General features: G+C 38.5%; 1 protein-coding gene and 1 long non-coding RNA gene across 5 annotated transcripts in view; one reads left to right on the top strand and one right to left on the bottom strand.

Annotated features, from left to right (window-relative positions):
- Positions 1-15,279, bottom strand: part of LOC144009388 (E3 ubiquitin-protein ligase HECW1-like) — a 56,201-nt gene extending 40,922 nt beyond the window's left edge. Inside the window, exons 1-9 of one of the 4 annotated variants that reach the window (XM_077509104.1) lie at positions 14,986-15,278; positions 10,979-11,036; positions 9,438-9,753; positions 8,884-8,991; positions 8,276-8,370; positions 3,700-3,775; positions 3,151-3,320; positions 1,699-1,841; positions 1,486-1,586 (exon numbers count right to left, since the gene is read on the bottom strand). In XM_077509104.1, coding sequence (XP_077365230.1) covers positions 1,486-1,586; positions 1,699-1,841; positions 3,151-3,320; positions 3,700-3,775; positions 8,276-8,370; positions 8,884-8,991; positions 9,438-9,753; positions 10,979-11,005 — 1,036 coding nt within the window. In that variant the 5' untranslated portion in view covers positions 11,006-11,036; positions 14,986-15,278. Of the gene's footprint in view, positions 1-1,485; positions 1,587-1,698; positions 1,842-3,150; positions 3,321-3,699; positions 3,776-7,039; positions 8,256-8,275; positions 8,371-8,883; positions 8,992-9,437; positions 9,754-10,978; positions 11,037-14,985 lie in introns of those variants that run through there. The other 3 variants (XM_077509103.1, XM_077509105.1, XM_077509106.1) reach the window with 3 other exon arrangements.
- LOC144009392 (uncharacterized) lies at positions 120-5,371 on the top strand. Its single transcript, XR_013280907.1, has 4 exons — positions 120-253; positions 799-876; positions 946-1,020; positions 3,105-5,371. It is a non-coding gene; the product is annotated as an uncharacterized LOC144009392 (long non-coding RNA).
- Positions 15,280-22,220: the final 6,941 nt, after the last annotated feature.

The following is a 22,220-nucleotide window of genomic DNA, read 5'->3' as shown; positions in this document are numbered from 1 at the left end:
TTATTTATTTGTTTTGGCATGTTTTAGTCTTCCATATTGTACATCCTAAAAAGCACTTGGGCTGTAATTATTATTCCAACACATAACCTGGCACTTGGTTTTAGGTGTTCATCGCTTAACCAGTAGAGGGCACTCATGCACTAAACGTTCCCAGAAGAAGACAGGAACAGGAAGTTATTGAGCTCGTTGCTTGGGGCAACAGAATTGCTAACACCGATAGCTCCACTTCTTTACACATGGATTATTGTTGAAGGCAAGCACTGTCTCTGTAAATGACACTATTACATGTGTAACGTAGAGATATAATGATGTATGTGTGACCTAAATGGTGGTTAGTGTTTGTTTCCTTAAGTGGTAATCACTAGCGCGCTAATGCTAATCCGCGACTGCTAACCATTTAGCATAGGCTAATTTACTTGGCGTTTAATAATGCATACTGTATGTCAAGTCAAGTCAAGATAGAAGATAGTGACAATACTACTGTAAACATTTCATAAAATAGGGATAACACTGAAGAAATTACACTTGGCTAGCCTAGAATGTAAAGTAGTCAATGTACAGTTTGTACAGAACTTGTGAAAATTTACTGTCCTGATAAAATAACTACACACAGAGGCATTTAAGTCTAACCACTGACAACAAAAGTGAGTACTGCCCTAGTATCTAACATTACCACAAAAAAAAAAAAACCCAAACATTTAAAGATTGAGTTCATGCTAGTTCTCAACTCTTGATTTGAAATATTGTTCAACACCACCTATCAGTTTATTTATGCTTTGTTTTTATTTACTCACACAGAATGTCCTGTTTGGTGTTGCCCGAAACGGGCAAACAAAGGACAACAGATGGCAATGACGAGAGATGAGAAAACACTTGGTAAGCGTTATTACACTCTTGGAAGTTTCATGCTGTGGTGACAGTCTCTCTCTTTTTGTCAATCCGCAGTATGCAGTTTCTCATCCCTCAATAGAACCAACAGTTGAAGATAAACACACAGACCATTGACAAACACCATTCAGGGTGAGTAAAAAGAAGTTCATGCTCAAGTCATCTATCTACAGTAAAAGACATCATCTAAATGTGCAAGGAAACACCAGTTCTAACTGTATGAGGGGAATATCATCAGGTTGACTGCCAACAATGCAACACAAAATATATAAAACGCAAATCTGGGATCACAAGAATAGATCTGTCAACAAAACATTTGGCAGCTATAAGCGACTGGCAGTAAGCTTTAGCTGAGCTGAAATGCAAAAATGTACTTAACACACCGACTGCTTGTTTGTACTTCAATCAGATCCCTGTGTAAGCAATCCACAATTATACTAAGAACAAGTATTTTTTTTCTTTATGTAAAAATCACATCTTCTTGCTCCAATTGTCAAAAATAATCATCCTTGCAAGGCTTTACCTCTCCATCTCATTTGGCACAGATTGACTGTTAATGTTAGCCCAGCAAGGCACCATCTGTAATTGGTGTAGTACCTGGATGAATTGAGGGGGTGAGCTCAAAGCGGAATTGTAAGTGCCCACACACATGATCTGTTGGCAGCCTGCGACCCAGAGAGTAACTAATAACCCGGTCCCTGTCGACAATAAAGAGTGGGATTAAAAGAACAACAGCAACAACAAAAAACAGCATCATAGAGCGGATTGTGTAAAATATTGAAGACTCTACTCAAGCAGTATGAGTTTTACCCAATGGCATGTTTTTCCAGCAGCCTCTGGACAGGAACCGACAGCTTCCCCAGGAAGCGCTTGATGATGGGCCGGCTCTTTGCAAACTTGTCTTTCACCTCGATCTCCAGTACATCAGTGGGTAGCGACAAAAAGTTAAATCTCTGGAGAAACATACAAAACAAAGAAAACCGCATTGTAGCAATTAAATCGCTCGGCATGATTGGATTTGCGGGTCACTTGATATGTTTGTGCTCATCATGTTGACCATAATATTAGTTTAGCGTCTGACGTGATTGGCACGAAATGAGTTTGTGCGTGTAGCTGGATGGATGCACAAGAGCACAAGGCCAAGAAGGGGGAATTAGATGACAGAAGACACAGACTGAAGTTTAAATATGTATTTGGTTGCATTTTAAATGACATCGCCTCGCTGAAAAAGTGAAGCAATCATGGGAGGAAGTGAAGACAGGTTGTGCTGGGAGAACCACGGTGATATAGGAGGAAGATAAAAAGAAGTGAATAATTTAAAAGTATGAACCAGTGAGAGAGCGGACGGCCGCGTGTGTGTTTGTGTGAGGAGGGTGAGCGACTAACTCGATCAACGAGGATGTGGAGATGCTTGGAGGAGGCTGGTGTGTGCTTGAAAGTGCTCATGGGAAGAGTGATGCGGATGCTTGGAATAAGCGAGGATGGGGCAGAAAGGAGAACGAGACCCGATGACAGTAATAATGGAGAGATTGACTCAAAACAAACAAAACAAAAAAACAATTCTAAATTTTAAAAGTAGCTCTTTCAAAAAATGATGAAACAACTTGAACTAAATGTGAGAAAATAACTTCACAACTTGGAAATGACTTAGCTTAGTGTGATGCATTATGAGAGGCCGTTAGACACATAATTCAGGATTGCCTCTTACATAAACACTTCTGAAACACTCTTATACACACAACTGAAATGCTCTCATATTCAGTGACATTTTGTTGTTATTGCTTATATACGATATTGAACCAATCCCATTCCACACTATAGGTTTTTGGGGGGTTTATATACAGTGACAAAATGCTCATTCACTCCGGAAAGACTTATACACACCACTGATATATTTTCCACTCATGCAATCCATAAATGCTCTCATACACACTACTGAAAGCTCTCATAGAATTGCAATTTCTCCCCTGTTCAAATTTTAGATTTCTAATGAAAATGAGACAAAAATGTACATAGAAGGAACGGACTGAAAGAACATCTTCTTCGTCTTTTCACGAGAGGACGTTGGCACAAATACCACTTCTTGCATCTGTGACACAGCCTGAATGCTTCCTTCCAGCAGCACTCAGAATGTTCTCCACTTACTCAATAACAGCACTTTCACCTCTGGCGTCTGCGAGGCATGAACACGATTTTAAGTGGCGCGTGTTTGGCAGGTACGACGAGAAGCACAGATGGAAATATCAGCGCGTGTGCGTGTACCTCCGCATTCCATTGAGGGTTGACCGTGTTGCAGACGACGCCGGAGCGTTTCTCCTGACCGTGGTGTGGCAACGAAGGGAAGATGCTATGCTTGCCAGGCTGAATGGACAGCTTGAGGTACGGGTCTGGATTAAAGAACATCCCCTTCTTCAAACCGACTGCTTGGAGATCTGCAGTGTAGGTCAGTGGAGTATAAGAGAGGAATAACGTTTGTGAAGATTATGAGGGGAAAAAAAACCTCACGCGAATAGTTTCACTGATAGACTTAAAAAAATATATATATATCTCACTCCATGTTAACGGGTCAAGAGCTGAATCACAGCAACTGAATTGATGCACTTCCAACTAGAACTACTAATTAAGAGACCCTGATTGGCCTGATGAGAACAAGTGCATTGATTCGTTCAACTCTTGAGAAACTCTAAGAGAAACGACACGACAGTGGGAGATGTCGCTGAGAGAGCTAGAGGTGAAAAGATTGTGTCTGTGAGTGCCATCGATTCAAGGGCACTGGATGCGAGTGTCAAGAGGGAGAGGTTGATTTCCTACCTGACAGTGAAAAGTTAATGAGTCTCCTGTTGCCCCGTCCTTGGTTGACTTCAGGACTGACCACTGGCTTTAACACCTGCCGGAGCAAGAAAACACACGTACAAATCAGATTGAACTTTAAAGGCACCTACAAAGAAACTTTACTGCAATTGCTTGAGGCACAATGCAGCACTGAGAAATAAATACATATAAGAAGGCAGGGGCGACAAATAACTGAAGTCATTACCGATAGTAAAGAAATGAGAATACTGCATGTTCCACATACAAATCCACTAGTAATTTACATCCTTCTCAAAAAGCACTACTTTTGTCTGAATGAAGCTCCTTAACTAACTACAACATAGTTCCTTGGCAACAAATGCCACAAGATGGGCCACAACAAGCACAAAAAAATATCAAAAGGATGAGTTTTTCAGCAAATGAAGGACAATTATCCAACTTTTAATTTTAAAACTAGTAATACATCAATTTGATTAATGTTTCTTAACCTGGGTTCGATCGGACACCAGGGGTTGGGTGAGTTAGTCTCAGGTGTTCGGCGGGGGGTCAAGACTCGCACCCGACTCATTTGATTAGTGATGATGCGCCCCGCTTGGCCATCATTGGCTGCAGGTGATCACGCTACATTGGCCTATCTGTGCTGCAGGGAATTTGGTGCGCTCAGTAGTCGACTTGTGGCTGTTGTGATGGTATGTCGGGTTATTTCTTTATTATTGTAATGCCGTCATACTACCTTGAGCAAAAACAGAATACGGTCGGACGAATATGTGCAATATGAATTCACATGTACTGTATGAACATATGGTATTCCACAGGGTTCCATTGTGGGGCCTCTGCTGTTTTCATTTTATATTTTGGGTTCCATCTTAAGGAAAAAAAAAAGGAAATTGAAATTAGATACAGTACTATCTAAGTAAGTATACTAATTGAAATTATATACCAAGGATATTCTTTAAATATGTATCAATAGGTCATAAACTAATTTTAAATATTACTGTATGTTCATGTCTGTGGTCTATTCTCATAATTTCCAAGCCGTGTTCTCAGTCTGGCTGACAGCGTTCTGTGATCAATACACTGCCTTCATTATTCTGACACTATGCAGTAAGGGAGAAAAGAAAGGGTGATGGGAGAGCACGTCTGTGTAATCGATGGAGAGAGCAGGAAGTGGAGTGGACTGTAAATATTGTTGATCTACCAAATGTTTTACGATACATTTTATCATTGTTTACTCTGAACATGACTTTAAAGTGAAAAAAAAAATACTTTTGAAAGGCATAGCATGCAGTTGTTTTTACTTAATGGGAAAAAAAGGCTGTCTACATAATTGAATAGCGTGATCAGTACATCTCAAATAAAACTTTGAATAGACTTTAGTGGTTTCCATTTTGGTTGTAGAATGTAGTTCATCTACTGGTACTCTCTACATATTTGAACTAATAAATTCTTTAGAAATCAGGACGAAAGTTAATATTTTATGTGAACCAATGTGACAGTGAGTCAGGCTATGTTAGCATTAAGCTAGCTCACGTTGTGAAAAGTTTATTCCCAGAAGCCAAAATGCTGTATGAGTTTTTGTAGGCTTATACAACTGTGTGGAACTTGGAAGCAAAGACGACAACAAACAGAGACAGCAGTGAAAACAGAAGGATTAGTAAAAGACAGATGTTCAGAGCAATTTAGTCTAATGAGATGCTAATCTGCGTTGGCTACTACAGACTGAAAGAAAAGCGCCAGCACAGATGTCCTTTTTTTTTTTTTTGTATTATTATTTTTAACCGACAGATAGATGATTGATACATACAATCAACTGTCATGTAGGTGTTTAAAAATGTAAAGGTGACAGAATGTTGTAAATGATGTAAAAGCAGAAAAGATTTCAAACATAAAAGATTACTACATCCAACTATGTTGAGCCTGACAGGGTTGTGTATCTGCTCTAAATGCACCATAGCTTGGACATCAATGTCCTGGTTCTGCTATTTTTCAATTTCTTTAATGCATCCTGATGCTTTTAGGACAAAGAGGTTGACTGAGTTTAAAGGAATACACGTCGGCTCGCTGAATTGCTGTTATTTAATGTGGATCTCTTTGCGGCCAGATCATGTCTCGTGGTGTTTCTAATATGCTGCTAGGCAAAGAACCATTAACACATTCACTGCCAGCCCAGCAAAAATGCCTTATTTGACGTCTTTTTCCGTCAATGGCAGTCAATGAGTTAAGATGAGATGTAACCAAAATTGACGGATTTTTAAGCAAAATTTGCCTTAAAAAAGAAAAAAGGAAAAAAAGGATGCTGCAATATAATCACAAAATATATTGGCACATTGTGTTTAACACATTCACTGCCAGCCCAGCAAAAATGCATTATTTGACGTCTTTTTCCGTCAATGGCAGTCAATGAGTTAAGTTGACATTCAAGAACAAAAGCCATTAGTAGGAAATCAATCAGCTTACCAGAAAGTAATTACCATCACACAAGACTATTGTGTAAGAAATGTCTGGTTACGATGTTCTATGTCATCCCTGCTGACCCTGCACCAAAATTTTGTCTAAACAAAGGAAGACTACATTGTATTATTCAACATAGATTTTTCTTCCCCCAAATGTCATTATCAAATACCAGAAAAATCTTCAACCAATAATCAGGTAATTTGTTTGTCAAAGTGCATACAGTGCAGATTATAGAAATTGCTTGCTTCTCTATTGAACCAACACAAAAACACCTACAGCATTTTCTTTTGGACACTTTTTTGTTTACGATTAGCTGAGGAGAAAGCAGCAGAACGGACTCAGCTAATGCAAGCAGTGCCAGAAGGAAGTAGGTCTGAAAAACTTTACCGTTGCTCCAAGGCTCCCCATAAAGTTAAGAAGTGTAATTTACTTTTAAGCCATTCGGCTAAATACATATCGACAAGGACAAGGACTGATGCCAAGCTAATAAACATGCTGTGCATGCTAAACAATATACATAAATACAAAAATAAAGGTTCTTCGCAGCCCGGGCGGCAGGCCCCTTATTTATTTTTCATTTATTATTTTTTTTTTTTTGGAAAAGTACACTATTGTAACGTGTAAATAATATCAATTAATCTTTTTTTTTTTTTTTTTTTTTTTTTTTTTTTTAGGATTATGACAATTTTGTAATCGTGGAATATAATAATAGAAATTGTAATTGAATTTCGCTTAATTGCACAGCCCTAGAAGTGACACCAGGCACCATCGACTGAAAAAAACTGAAGCAGCAAAGTCAAATGTGAAATCACACTTCAGTTTTTTTAAATCACACAGTTGAGCAAAGAAGGAGATACGTCAAGCAAGAGTAAATGTTAAGCTTTACCCAAGCTATCCAGCAGAGCCTCATCCTTTTTGTGCTGCTCCTTCCATGCTGACTGGGAGGTAGCACTCCCAGCTGAAGACACATGCAGTCCATCACATGCGTACATTGATGCAATTCTCCGTCTGCAGCAGTTGGACCATTGGGACCGGTTGGAGTGAACCAGTCCTACACATCCGTCTCCTCCCTTGTGTGGATTGACTGGATGCGATTCACCTCATTCCAGTCTACCTAGACTGGTCTGTCCTCTGTTATCTTGACTCCACCCTCCGCTTTTCCTATCAGTGGTTATTTTTATTCCTTTGTGCTGAAGAAGCGAGCACAGATCAAGTTCTCATTCCATCAGCATTTCCAAAGTGCTCGCAGCAGCAGATTGAAAAGGCACACATGGAAATACAATCCCTTCTCGAGTCTGACCGATAAACACTTCGGAATGACAAGACCGACTTTCGTTACATATTTGCAACATATTTTAAAATGTTCCTCTAACCTTTCAGATGCTATTCTCAATTTTTGGTACAGAATGTGATAACTCCAAGAAAATGTCAGACGTGGTTCATGAATCAAAAGCCATCATGATGCGCTTTGTCATGGAGATGTCCCACATGAGACCGCTCTGACAGAACGACCTCAAAATTGAAGTGAGTAGGTCTGATCGTCGCCAGCTAAGATATGGAGTATGCCTGATGCAGATGGATGTGCTGAGGCACCAAAGTTAGATTCAACCAGAAGATAAAAAGGGATCTGAGATCAGTGTATAAAATTGACGCAACCTTTGGAGAACAACTTTGTAGATCACCCCCAAAAAAAATCATGCATTTTCGTCCACAGAGGTTCAACAATACTATTTTAAATCCACGTTTCTAAGACAAATCAAAACAATATTACAAGTGACGAGAGTAGACTTCCGTGTGAACCATTCATTTCCTATTTAACAGCCATTTCGAACGTCAGCACAGACTCAAAGAGCTCACGAAGGTTAAACACACAAGCACGCTTCCTCGGGACTCAGCAGCACACGCAGAGCAACCAACACGATTAGCTGTCCAAGCGACAAGGACGCGATCTTTTACCGGCAAATACTGCCAGCTGTGATCAAGAGGATATCCGGCAAAAGCTGAAGACAGAACTGTCACAGAGTAAACCCAGCAGATGATAAACAATGCAAATGCAGCATAAATCAGGAAATGGAGGCCTTTACATCTGAAGAAAGCAGCGTAATAGTCAAGCTATACTCACGGGAACCGGTCCCTTTTTGATGGTTAGACTGGGTGTGGTTGCCCTCAGAGCTCCAGTGACGCCATGGTAGTACTTGAAGCAGACCAGTGTCTCAGCTGTGGGTAGAACATGGAAGATATGAAAAAAAAAAAAGAAGATGTGATCAAGTAACAGAACAAAAAAAATTGTCTACTGCAGGGGTGTCCAAACTTTTTCATTTGAGGGCCACATACAGAAAATCAGAAGGATGCAAGGGCCACATAATGTTATGAAGAGAGATTGTGTTTAGTCCTAAAAATTGTACAAATAATTTATTTGTGCTTTTGCATATTTAGAAAAATGCTACTGTATATAAACAAATTTATTTGTAATATGGCAGTAGGGTTATAGTTTTGGAATTTTTCATTTTAGTTAATTTTTATTAGTTTTCAGGGTGGTTCTGTTAGTTTTTATTAGTTTAGTTCTTTAGTTTTAGTTTAGTGTTTAATGTTGTGAAAATACATACAGTACATACATGTTTTACTTTCAGATCACATTTAAAACATCAAATATCCTTGGCTAGTTAAAAAAAAAAAAAAAAAAGTTTTGTTTTTCTTAACGTACAAAAAATTGCTGGGAAAGTAACTCACAGTCACTGAAGTGAGAACTGCAGTCGATTTTCCAAACTATTTGTCCTTTGTGAGATCCATTGATGCCTCGGTTCTTATAATCCAGAAAGTTCTCAGATAAAGGCTCATCTGGAAACAACGAAAGAACTGTTACGACTTGAATCGACATTTGATTTGAACTCGCATCTTAATGTGCTATTTTTGTATCTCTCTTGTCATCCATTCACTGTACCAATCCCAGGTGATTTGGGAAAAAAAAAAAATGAGGGGATTGAACCCACACCAACTGTACATATATAATCTTTTTGAACCACTATAATAACAATGATCATGTCTTGTTCCATTATTATTTTTGGGTTCAGTTTTAGGGTGCTGGAAATCTTCAATCCTTGGTCATCTTCATGCTATGAGGTGCCAGATTGAACTCTTGTTGAACTATATGAGAACGTGTGAAGAACCAGTGAGACTTGCACTTTCCTACTTGAGCACAGCCTATAGCTGTTCTTACATAATTTGTTATGAAACAAGAAAAACGCCAGTGAATAATCGTAACATTCTCGCACTCACTCACTCACCGACGAGATACATTCCAATCCAGTCGCCAGCGTCCACTTCCTCCTTGATGTCCCATGCGATGACCAGGTCTGCGGACTGGCCTATAGTGTAGTGAGAAGAGCTTACGGTGAGGGTGGAGCGAGTGTCTGGGGAGACCAGATCCGTGTCACTGGTTGACCGTGACAACCCCAACATGAAGGCTTCCTGGTTCAGAGCGCCGACAGCGTAGGTGTCCGGCCCGTAGCTGTGACGATCCTTACAGCGCTGGCGGCTCGGGTTGCTGCGGGTGGGTGAGGCCATAGCCGCCAGGCCAAAAAGGCGATTTTGGTACAGGTTCTGGAATCCAATGCACAGCATTGCAACTTGTCAGTTATACAGATAGGATTAAAAAAAAAAAAAAAAATCTGGGCTTTTATTTTACAATTTTGAAAATCATGTTGGTAGGGATAAACTGAATAGTTTACAGTTGGAACGATTTCAATCGGTCAACAAATTTTTTAGAAATTAGCAAACAAAATCTTAAGAAAGAGGTTTAATTTTCAAATTTTAAAAAATACAGTAAAAACCTCGGTTTTCGAACGCTTCTGTTCTCAACCAAATCGGTTTTCAACCAAATTAACCAAACCAAATTAAGCAAACCAAAAACAGATTGCAGTAGGGGTAACCTAAAGAATTTAAAGTTGAAATCGTGTAAATTGGTCAATCAAATGATTCGTGATGATGTGTGCTGCAGTGAATTTATGACCGTTGAGATGGTACGTTATGCGATTTCTTTATTATTGTAATCCCTTAATCATACCGAAGCAAAAAAAAAAAAAAAGAAAGAATGCGCTTGGACAAATATCTGCAATATGAATTCACGTGTAACACAATGTATGGTGTTCCACAGGGTTCAATTCTGGGGCCTCTGCTGTTTTCATTGTGTCTGCTGCCCTTGGATTGTATCTTAAGAAAACAGCCGTGGTTGTTTTAAAGTGCTCTATAAATATTGTTATTTATTTATTTATTTTTAATAAAGAAGGGTTTGGTGAGTCCGCGTAGGAAACTGGTGGGGTTCCGTACCTCTAAATAAAGTTAAGACCCAATGGGCTATCGATGAATCCATTTTGTGAAATTAGCCATGTAGCAGTTGCATGACTTCAATGTGGACACTGTGACTGCAGTTTACTACCAAGACAGACAATTTCCCATCCTAGAATCTTGGATCATGGAATGCTCCAGTTAGAAAGGAGCTCGGAGGCATACGTGGCTCAGCCAGCCTCGACGGACGGGTCAGTTCAAACGCTGAAGCACTTTGGAGCATGCAGTTGGTCGAGGAGAGGCAGTTTGTCAGCACGCAAAGCAAAAATCATGCGTTTGCTATTGTCATAGCACAACAGGAAAGGGAAGAATGAATGTGGATCCACGTTTTCAAACTGATTTTGATATTGTCATCGAAACAAGGCGGAATAAGTAGCAAAACAGAATTTTGCAGTTACTTAATCATGACTGGATGGCGACATGCAAACGAAAGGAGAAGGTGGTGGTGGGAGCGGGGTACCAGGCGGGGGGGCACACTGACCTTGATACTACAGAGCTGCATCAGCATAATGACCAGTCAACCCAAAGCAGACCAAAACCTGAGGGAAGTGCGAGGAGGAGAGGGGTGCTCGGTTACAAACCACACAAAACACAAAAGCAGAATGAAGCAGGTGTCGATCACACACTTTTATGCGCGCTTATGAGAGAGGGCAAACCATGGGGTAACAATTCATCATTTTCAGATGAAAAACAGCAAAACAGAAATAAAGAAAACATCACACGCTTCCAAATTGGAAGAGTAAGGCTGATTTCTTTACTTTTGCTGTACTCTTAACACGGAACACATTTGGGGTTGACATCAAAATATGAAAATGAGAGACATCAACATCTCAGCATTTATTTCCAGGTCATTACATTTATTCATATTTGTTTGTAACTTTAAAGGCAGCACCAAATCATTGGTATACTAATGTTTACTAAATGGGTAGATCTTGAGAAAAAAACAACAGTTAATAGCCCTAATCCTAAATCAAAAATATTTTGAGAGCAGTATAAAAAAAAGACAAATAATGGTTAAGATAATCTCCAAGAAAATCTAAAAGACGGTACCACAATATTAACTTTTTATTGCTATAATGGGCTAAATAAGTGAAGTATTGCTTTAAGTCTTAATGTTCCATTAATGTAACATTCTTCCATGCTTAAAAATCGATTCGGCCGCCCATTGAATCGATTCGAGAATTGTGCGCTGTGATATCGCGATATATAGCCGAATCAATTATTATTATTTTTTTAACACTCCTACTTGGCACCCTTCTTGTGTTGTGATCAGTTTGGGCGTGAAAAATTGGTTCTGATATGTTTACAAAAAAAAAAAAGTGGGCGACCCAAACAAGTCACAACAAATCATTCAGTTTCCAGACCACATCATGACAACCAGTCGAATGCGTTCCAAGCTCTGACAAGCGATCATAAAAATCCACATCATGTCATATAATATTGCTATTGTGAATGAACACATGACCTAAAATTATTTTCAATGACAGATTAATATCTGTATGTAAAAAAACAAAAACAAAACATTTGGCATAATTTATCTTTCTCTTAAGTCACAAGTGTCCATCAAAGCAAAGCCGCAGATGGCGCCGCCCACTTTGTTTGGAGGAAGATGGACTTGACCGTCAAGAGCCACTTGCCATTATTCAGATTTACGACTCCTACTGCCTGCAACCTTGGATAATAATGACTGTCATGTTTTGAGCCGAGGATGGACAACACAGCTCTAATTGCTTTGAACTAAGTCAGACGGATTCACACTTAAGTCAAAATGTGGTGGCAATGTAAGCAAGCCTATTCATAAGATGTCTTTGATTTGAAAATCGTCTTTCAAGGAGCTGTTTCATTATACAAGCCCGTCTCCCTTAACTCCGTCCAATCAATTAGCAAATTGCAGCATGCACAACACACGCAAATGCTAAATAAGGACTTCCTGATCCAGTCAGGTTCAAATCCCCGCAGTCCTCATTAGTCTTTTTTTTAGTATCCCATTATAAAGGGTGACACAGCTAGTTACACTAACACACATGTAGCATTCTCCAGGGAACGATTCAGTTGTCCTTCCTTGTTCTCAAGTCCCCAAGATAAACGCGTATAATTGCCTTCAAGATGACATCGTTATTCATTGAGCACACATGCAGAGCAGGCAGTATAGGAGACAGGAAAACATGCAGGAAATGAAATTATCTCCTACTGTAGCTTCAATGGTCGCTTTTCTTCGACTCTTTGTTTACAATAAAGATGAGTAACATTGCTGTCCACGTGGACCGTGAAAGCCGATATGAAGCATAAACTGCTTCAAACACAACAATTAGAAAATTGGGTTTGTATTTGCAGTTAAGAATTTCACATTTATATTCAGCTATGAATTTTATTTAAAATGTTAAAATTATTATTATTATTATTTTTTTTTTTTTTACAATATAGTGATCTTTTGTATCGCCAACAATATCGTGATAATTATCGTATAGTGAACTTCATATCGTGATAATATCGTATCGTTATGTTTGGATATTGTTACCTCCATATCTGTCCCATTGTATAAGTTACCGAAATTGGGACCATGTCTGAAAGTCCCGACTAACGGAGGAAAGTTATCCATACTTGACTGCCACTGTGTGCCATTTGTTGTGTTCCTCGGCGCACAGCGGAAAAATGCTCTTTTCTTGGTTGAAAGCTGACTTTTGTCAAGACATAAAAGCTCGTAGCCTGCAGTCAGAAACGAAACCTCAAGACATAGCTGGATACATTTATGAAATAACTGTGGTTGCATATAAAGTGCAATCTGCCGCAGCATTTTTTCTTTCTGCTCCTTTGGTCTTATTGTTAGAGTGCTCTTGTCTTTTCACTTCTTGCAAGGAGCCTCAGAGGAGAAGTGTTCATAGCAAGCAGATTCACCAAATTTCAACACAATTGAGATATGAATACAATAATTTAACATTTTTGAGTTATTGGTGACATGCTAGTAATATATTATCAAAAACAGCAGTTGCTGTGAAATTGACAGCGAGGTGAAAGTGTTAATTTGGCGAGGCAGATGATCAGTTTGCGTGACACCTACGATGACATTTTTCACACAAAGGAATAATGAATGTTTTCAGGTCACGTGTTGCTCCAGCTTTTAAGAGGATTTTGAAAACGGGGAATCCTCAAACAAAAGAAGGGGAAATCCCAGTTTTAATAGTAGTATTATCAAAAATTACAGTCTCCATGTAAACAAATTAAAGTCCTTGAAAATAAATTGTTACTTTTCCATCATTGTCCAATATTGAATAAAAATGCCCAATAATACGGTGTTTTATTAGTCTATATTTTTTAATAACATAAATATTCCCAATTTAAGTTGTAACTTCAACATTTTAAAGATGACTTTTTAATATCTGTCCAGGGACTACAGATGCAAAATAACCTTTTGGTTAACTATGCCCCATTTACAGCAAGGCTTATTAATATGCATTGTGCCTTTGTGCCTGTTCAACAGCCAATAAATAAAATATGATAAAAGTAAAAATAGGACAGAGTGGGACTGAGCTAAAATCCTTGGAACAATGTTCATTTCAAACGTGGATTTTTATTTTTTTTTTGGCTACAGTTACTAGTTCACTCCACAAATACAATATATGTGGGTCATATCAGAATTGGAGGACATTTTCAAGTATGAGATTTTTGTTATGATTTGATACTTGACACCATAAATAACAATCAAGCTAATTGCGTTAACCATGGCTACACTGAAGTCCTCTTCTGATTTTCATATTTAAAAATATATTAAGCTATGATTGAGTGTGTCATTGAAACCAATGAAGCCACTAATAGACAAGTTTTTCTTTTGTTAATTAAACAGCTATATATTTTTTCTTGACCAGTTAGCATAGCAGCTAACACAGCTACGTAATCTTGAGCAAAAACTTTTTCCATCCCTATTATCGTCATTAAGAGTACAATTAAAAAAAAATGGCACCTTGCAAAAATGAATAAAAACAAAACAAACTTAACCAAATAGTGATTAATATTATATTTAGTAATAATTTAATTTCAAGGGTCGAATTGAATGAGCTGTAAGGATGTATACCGGGAGTTGAAGAGACATTTAAGGCAAATAATAATAATAATAATAGCAGGATTTATTCAGCAGGGTACCAAAATGTATATGACAATACATCTCATAAAATGTGACTATGCCTATTTTATTTAAAATAATAATAATAATATTACAAAAAACCCGCATGTAATAATGCTTGGTTTCTGCGGTATTAGTGTCATAGCACAACCGTGATTAGCCCTTCCTCAAAACAAAAAAAAAAATATTAATGCAATTCTTCTCATAATCAATCCGTTATCGTTACTCGTGCAGTGTTTTGAATGTTATTCGGCATGTCGTTGTTTCTCCGAATAGAAGACGATGTAACATGCAAGCTAAGGGGCGCAGTTGTGGGCCGAGCCTGCATCATCTTAACGTTACACAGCAAACAATGGTTACGATCGACCTACCTGGGATAAAATAACCTGAGAGTGGATCATTATCCAGATGCGGAACTGGTACACGCCGACTACTTTCCCTCGACCTCCATTTGGAAGAGAACAAGGGGTAACGCAGAAAGGGAAGAAAGATGAAGGGCTGATGACAAACACGAGAGGCTGGAGTCACATCCTTTCCTCTTTTCTCTGGACCAAAGTCAAGTTTGACAAAATGATTCATCCGTTTCCGGTTATAGCAGCAGCACTCATCGTCACACTTGGAGAAATCTACTCAATATTTTAATAGAAAACTTGTTTGGGTAAATATACGTCGTGTGGTAACATGTCGTCATAACGTGTATAACGAGGGGAATAAAAATGTTCGCGAGCGACTGGACCTGCGCTGACGAAGTATGATATTATTTTGAAAGTTCCGTTTTTGGCAAGACTGTAGATAAATGTGCGTCACTTGATACAATTGGGGACGAGTGCCTCACAGCCAATCAGGAAACGCCTCGCCCCCAACGCTTCCTCGCGTCATCATCGCCTCACTCGGCCTCAAAATACACAAAGCTGCTGCTGCTACTACTACTACTACTACTACTACTACTAGACTTAATATAAATAATAATAATAATAATAATAATAATAATAATAATGAAAATATATTATTGTTTTATTCAACACTATTTATTCTAGGTCTTTTGATCTGCATTGCTATACTATTACACACTTTATATTACTAATAACTATACTTTGTACATACAGTATGTCCTAAATTAATCTTAAAAAACACACACACACCACCAGTTTGTGTTAAGTTTTAAAAAAAAGTAAAATAACACAATTGTACAACATAATACAGTGAAACCCTGTATATTACTAATAACTATACTTTGTACATACAGTATGTCCTAAATTAATCTTAAAAAACACACACACACCACCAGTTTGTGTTAAGTTTTAAAAAAAAGTAAAATAACACAATTGTACAACATAATACAGTGAAACCCTGTATATTCTAGTGCTGTCAAAGTTAAACCGTTAAGTTAATGGTAAAAAATATTTGTTCAACTACTGGGGTATTTTTTTCCATTTTAAATTATGCAACTTATTAACTGTTTAGAAAAACAGGACGATGAGCATGTGCAGTGGATAAATCATTCTGAAGACGTCCTCATAACGTTAAATGCAAAAAAGAAAAAGAAAAAAAAACATAACAGATGCTCTTTAAATTTGGCAGGCAAAAAAGTTGATACAAAAAAAAAAAGCATTTTTAATTTTGCAATTAACCGTGATTAAGCAAAATTCTAAGGTGATTAATCTGATTTAAAAATGTAATCGTTTGACAGCTGTAGTATATTCACAATGCAAAATTAATGAAATATTCACTGCACATAATCTTTTGGCTGTAACCCATCATTTGTTTTTTTCATTTCCTGAACTAACAAAAAAAATGTTTTTGTGCCTAGGCTAAAAACAGAATCCAGTTTTGACACCACCTGGTTGGATCCTCATGTCAAGTATGTCGAAGTGAGCTGAGAAGTTCCATTTAGACGTGAGTAGCGCTCTTCTATATCTTGTGGTACCAACAATTACAATTAGAAACCTTTTTTATTTTTTTATTTTAATTTTATTTATCTTGAACAAAGCAATTACAATGTAAGTAAATAAAAAGTTATATAAAGTGTTTGAGAAGGGGCAGAAGGAAACTAAAGCTTATCTTGTCCTTAACCCTTCGTTACAATCAAAATCAAAACCTCTAACAAGCTGTTTCACTCAGTAACCTATAAATGTAAAAAGTAATGTCGATGTTTACTGTAAATACACATGCATTGAAAAAAAAAGAAAAAAGTATAGCATCCTATCTGACTGATAGTATGTGAGCATGTTTGACTTGGATTTCTTTTCGCGCTGCTATCAACGTTGACACATTTATTGATGCAAAGGATGTGCACCGCCTCTGATCACTCTCAGATTAGACACAGCAGGAAACCGGGTTACAACTGCAAGATACCGTATTTCCTTTGCTATCAAAGGGAGACACTAGATATGAATAAAGCACTTTCGTGTCACTACTGGAGCAGCATATTCATTTCAGAGGCAGTTCATTTGTTCCCGTGCGGATCCCGAGAGTCTCCTCTTATTAGAACATGAACAGATAGATGTGAGTTGCACTTTTTAGCAACTGACAAGTCTGGTTATTCGTTAGTTGCGGAGGCGAATCGAGTGGGGGCACCTGCTGGACAGACGTTTGCTCGAGCGACTTTTGTTCCTCCGTTAATTCCTTTATCGCCCGACAAGCAAACTGCTGTACATTGTTCTCAGCGTGACAGCTGCACAATCTTTTAATTTTTGATATCGCAGTGTCTTGTTTTTCCGTTATTATATTGTCAAGGGAATTGCAATGCAATAACTTCACTTTTTTTTTTTGTGTGGGCGGAACTTTGATTGAAGGGGAGAAGGGAAATTGCTTCCGTGAATGTAAACGAGTACCCGACATTTACATCTTCCAAGGTTGGCTGCGCATGTGGTCCCCTGATAACCACCTGCCTCGCTGTCATCCCACCCCCTCAAATGATCTCCTATTCCCTTTCAGTACTCATTTCCACTCGCTCGGCTCTGCCATCCCTCACGTCACCCGTTTCCTCCAGACATCTCCTCGTCCTTATGACTACTGGACTAATTTTCATGGCTCTCTTAAACTAGAATTGACGCACAATGAGCAACAGGCTACTTATTATTCTTTATGACCTGGTCTTTGAAAGAAGGAAGGACTTTGGTTTGTGTTTTGGTAGACAGTGTTGTGTACTGAGAGGTTTGGATCCCAAATGCAGACACAAATAAGATCTATTTATTCACATCGAGAGGCGGAAGCTCAGAGACGCTGTACACGGTACAGGTGGACAATAATCCGGCAAACCACGCACAATTCTCAGACTGCACCTACAGACAGTAAAGGACTGAAGAACAACATCACATAGGTCACGACATCACCTAAAGGATTAAAGGTTGACATCACGAACATCACGTTTTGTAAACAGACACTTGTTACATCAGTCGCTGACACTTGACCTCACGGTCATGAACCCAAACTAACAGGACATGAACTCCAACGTTAATTCAGCTGAAACTTGATGATACGACAAAAAAATCTCAAAACACAAACATCTCATGAGACGAAACGTCACCTTTTCATGACCCCATCATGACAGACAGAAGATCGTGAGACTCTGAACCAAATTGATCTACAGAAAGTTTCCTCTCAAATACTGATACAAGTGTGTCTGCAGGGTTTGGGAACTAGTCTACTTTACTAAAGCAGTAACCTCATTTAGGACTCTCACATACATTTTGAATTTGCAGTCCCACTTAAGGGAGTCTCTCACTGTATTCAACTAGGCAGTCGGTGTTATTTCCAGCCATGTGTTTTCTCAGAATCATCTAAATCTTTTAAAATCATGAATTGTAGATGGCGAAATCCCTTCAGAGTTAGACTATTATCTAATTCTATTTTTTTTCCCCACAAAGTCTGTGTAAAACAGTGATCCAAAATACACTCCATATATACAGTTATGTACAATCTGCACCCTTTTCTTCATTATCTTTGCAAATTGCCTAAATGCTGCCATCATATATGCCCTGCAGGTGGCAGCAAGGTCCAGCGTATTCATTTGATCACTTGCTACAAACACACATCATAATAAAAATTATATATATAGCTGTGATCAATAACAATAGTTAAACGTTTCCCCTTGGAAACCAGTTAAATAGCTTTTGAGTTATGCTGTACAGTGCATAAGGTCATTGATCGGCTTTCTTGCAATAAAAAAAGAAAAGAAAAAAAAGCTTTCATTACAAAGATAATAAGCTCTACTAGGAAGTGATTTACAAGACCTACTAACCACATTCAAATGATGTTATTTGAAGACTCAAAATTGTCCCTCGGTGTGAATGGTTGTCTGTCTAAATGTGACCTACACTTTACCAGTTCAGGAAAGTCTCTCATTTTTTTTGTGGGTCAAAAAAAATACCTTAGCCGTGACCTAGACTTCGGAGAGGGTCCAAAGGTCCACATTCACCTGCTGTCAGTGAGATGTATGAATCGAAGATAGCTGTTATAGGACAACTTATTATTTTATACTACCTGGCCAAGGGTCAGAGCATGTGAACACTGAACAAAATGGGTCCCGGGATGGAGCCCTGGGGGACCCCCTGCTCTTTTATCTGACCAAACGTTTTTGATTGGAACAAAGTATTTCCTTTTCCCTGTGTAATGAGATCAAATGATGTCAAACGCAGTAAACAGCTTCAACGTGTCCAGGCAGTTGTCACTGTGATGAGGCGTGAAACCTGACTGGAAGTCTTCCAAGCAGTTATTCAATAGCAGGAAAAAAAAATATATGAGCTGTCAATAACTTTCTCAAGGACTTCACCTAAAAATGTCAGGTTTCAAATGGGTTTTTCTGTAAAAGTGGAATCAAGATTTGTCTTCTTTAGGGGACAGCAGTTTCAAAAGCCCTGGAAAAGGATTTAAATTGCATAAAAAAATGTTAACTAAATGAGTAACAAACTGCAAATGTTGTCAGGTCTAAAAGGATGCAGTGTTAACTGTGTCAGGTGATTTATTGAATGTTATTTTGTCGTTAAATAATATTGCTAAGTCATTGCACTTTGATGCAAACAAGTTCTAAAAGAAATGGAGCAGGAGTTTGTTAACCTGTAGGGGGCAATGTGGTCACTCCGTCCTCACGCCTGTCATCGCACTCTGCCCCCCCCCACCCCACCCTCCCTAGTGTTGAAGTATTGAGAAGCCTTGCTGTGTGCTCTCTGTAGCATCATGTAGTTCTATCTATCTGCCTCTGTCATACCAGTGCGGAATCGTGTATTTACATAAGGGGATGTGTGTGCGTGCTTCTGTATTGCTTCGACTTGTCTTTGCTGGCCAACAGCAGCAGGGCACACAATCTGCTGCATTGTACAACGCATATTGTAACTCCAAACGCCCTCTTGCTCTCCTCATCCATCTGCTGCTCATTCCTCTATATTCATCTTGCACTTTTTCAATATATTTTGGTGGGGGATATGATCAAACAAGGCTTTCTACATCTGAAACAATTTGGTGTTATGTATTTTCGCCTTGTGGGCTCTGTGCTGAATACTTTTTGTACAAATGCGATCAAACTTCCCAAAGAAGTTTTGTTTGATTTTGTACTTTCTAACCAGCATTTCAACATATCAGTAATATACTGTCAAAATATTTTTTAATGGCTTGTTATGTACCGGATCGACTCATACAATTAGGGTAAAATGAGTTTCGCACTGGACCCAAGACTTGAGAATTTTATTTCCTATTACATCATTGATCAATTATTCGGACAAGGGAACAATTTCATGTAATATTCATGGTTCCAGAAACAGGCGCTTGAATGTCTCCTTGCTCCCCAGTGGAGAAAATGGATGATGCAATTTTGATTTTAAGAAATGGAAGCTCCCCCTGGTGGCTGCAGAAAGACTGCAGTGTTAGCAATATAAGAAGAGATAATACTAATGGTGAAACCATAACTGTTGTTTTTGAACCCCTGTCCCTTCCAGCCCCTGCGTTGCTTACTAGAACAAATGAAGCTTTAGTAAAAGTTGAGCCAGTAAGACCATCTCCTTGCGAATGCCCTCTAAGTCACAGCACGGTTTTTCCACTTTCTCTGCTACGGTCCATTAGTTTAGTCGCATGTATTCCAATCACACTCTAACGTGCTGCCCTTTCAAGCCAATTACTTTTACGCTGTCACATTTATGTGTTATCTCTCACTTTGCTGCTGTTAAACCATCACGACAGCGTTGTGAAAACTGTGACCCTCCCCCGCCCACACGCCACCTCAACAGCAGTTCCGCAGCCATTAAAGGCCTTCGGATTGGGTTGTGCTCTCATGTAAACATCGATACGCTAAGTTCCAGTAGGCCCATGGCAGTTTGGTGATGGTTAAACGGTTAGAAAACCTGGATGAGAGACTGGGCTAGCAGGTGACTGTAATTACAGTTAATTCTAATTACGTATCATCTATCCTAATTTTTTGTAGCCATTCTGTGGCATTTCACATTTTATGTTAGCATGATGCTAGGTAGACTTTTGTTATACGAAATAACGTGGTATTTTTTTGGACATTTTTGGTATTTAAACATACAATGCTTTATTCACATGTCAGGTTTACAGTAAACTTGAAGAACTGTTTCCCTCTTCCCTGAATGAAAGAGGAAAATATTTTATTTGGAAAATGTATTTTTATATGGTCTCTTCATATTTCGGCTTTTTACCTGCGGGTAGGTCCGGAACATATACCTTGTGATGAATAGTGTTCACTGTACATATATCAGCTATGGGAAGTTGAGCTCCATCCACATTATATGGCATAATGGAAACACTGCTTGGAAGAATTTCTCTGCTCAATACAACACTGGCAGTGTAGCATACCGAGAGACCCCTTGAAAAATACATATTTTTTTGGCGATTGCAAGTAGGTTGATTATTATTTTTGCTATTTGGTCAAATTCCCGTAGCTACGTCATACTACTAGCTAGCTATCCATCTATGCATGTCACATACTTTGTCTTTCCTGATTGAAAGCAGAAATAAACCTGCTACAATTGATGAATTATGTTTGGCACTCAAGCTCAAAAAAAAAAAAAAAAAAAAAAGAAAAAAAAAGACATTTTTAACCACTAAATTTACCTGACAGCAACTTCCAATTATGAAACGCTTCTTTGTCTTTGTTGCCATGCATTATATATCAGTCATGTCAAGATTTTCCGCTCAAAAGATTCTCAGCTGAGTTTATCAAAGGAGACGACACAGGTAAATACAGGCACAATTTTTCCAGAGATAATTTCTCACACTAGGAGTGAGCACTCTTGTAGGGGAAGTGATATTCATGTTCTGGTGCAACTACACACTCACAACACATGAAATGTGAAAATAGGATAGTTGCCCTTTCCATGCCCGGGCTCGAAGAACTCCAAAAAGGTGGAAAGGATGTTGAAAATGACATGACACTTGAAGCTACGAGACTGCCGGGTCAATGAGTCATTCTTGACTGGTGAGAAAGTACTACCTTTAAAAGGAAAAAAAAAAACAACTTTTGAAAGCTAGGAGCTGGAAAATTATATTATACAAAATTTTTTGACTAGACAGATATTCATTTACTGTACAATGGTACCTCAAAAGGCAAATAGTATTAGCAAAGTCTCCATATGTTCCTATAAGCAAAATCTAA

Source organism: Festucalex cinctus, chromosome 20 (assembly GCF_051991245.1).
Source record: "Festucalex cinctus isolate MCC-2025b chromosome 20, RoL_Fcin_1.0, whole genome shotgun sequence".
Lineage (NCBI taxonomy): Eukaryota > Metazoa > Chordata > Actinopteri > Syngnathiformes > Syngnathidae > Festucalex > Festucalex cinctus.
This window is presented reverse-complemented; position numbering and strand designations above follow the sequence as displayed.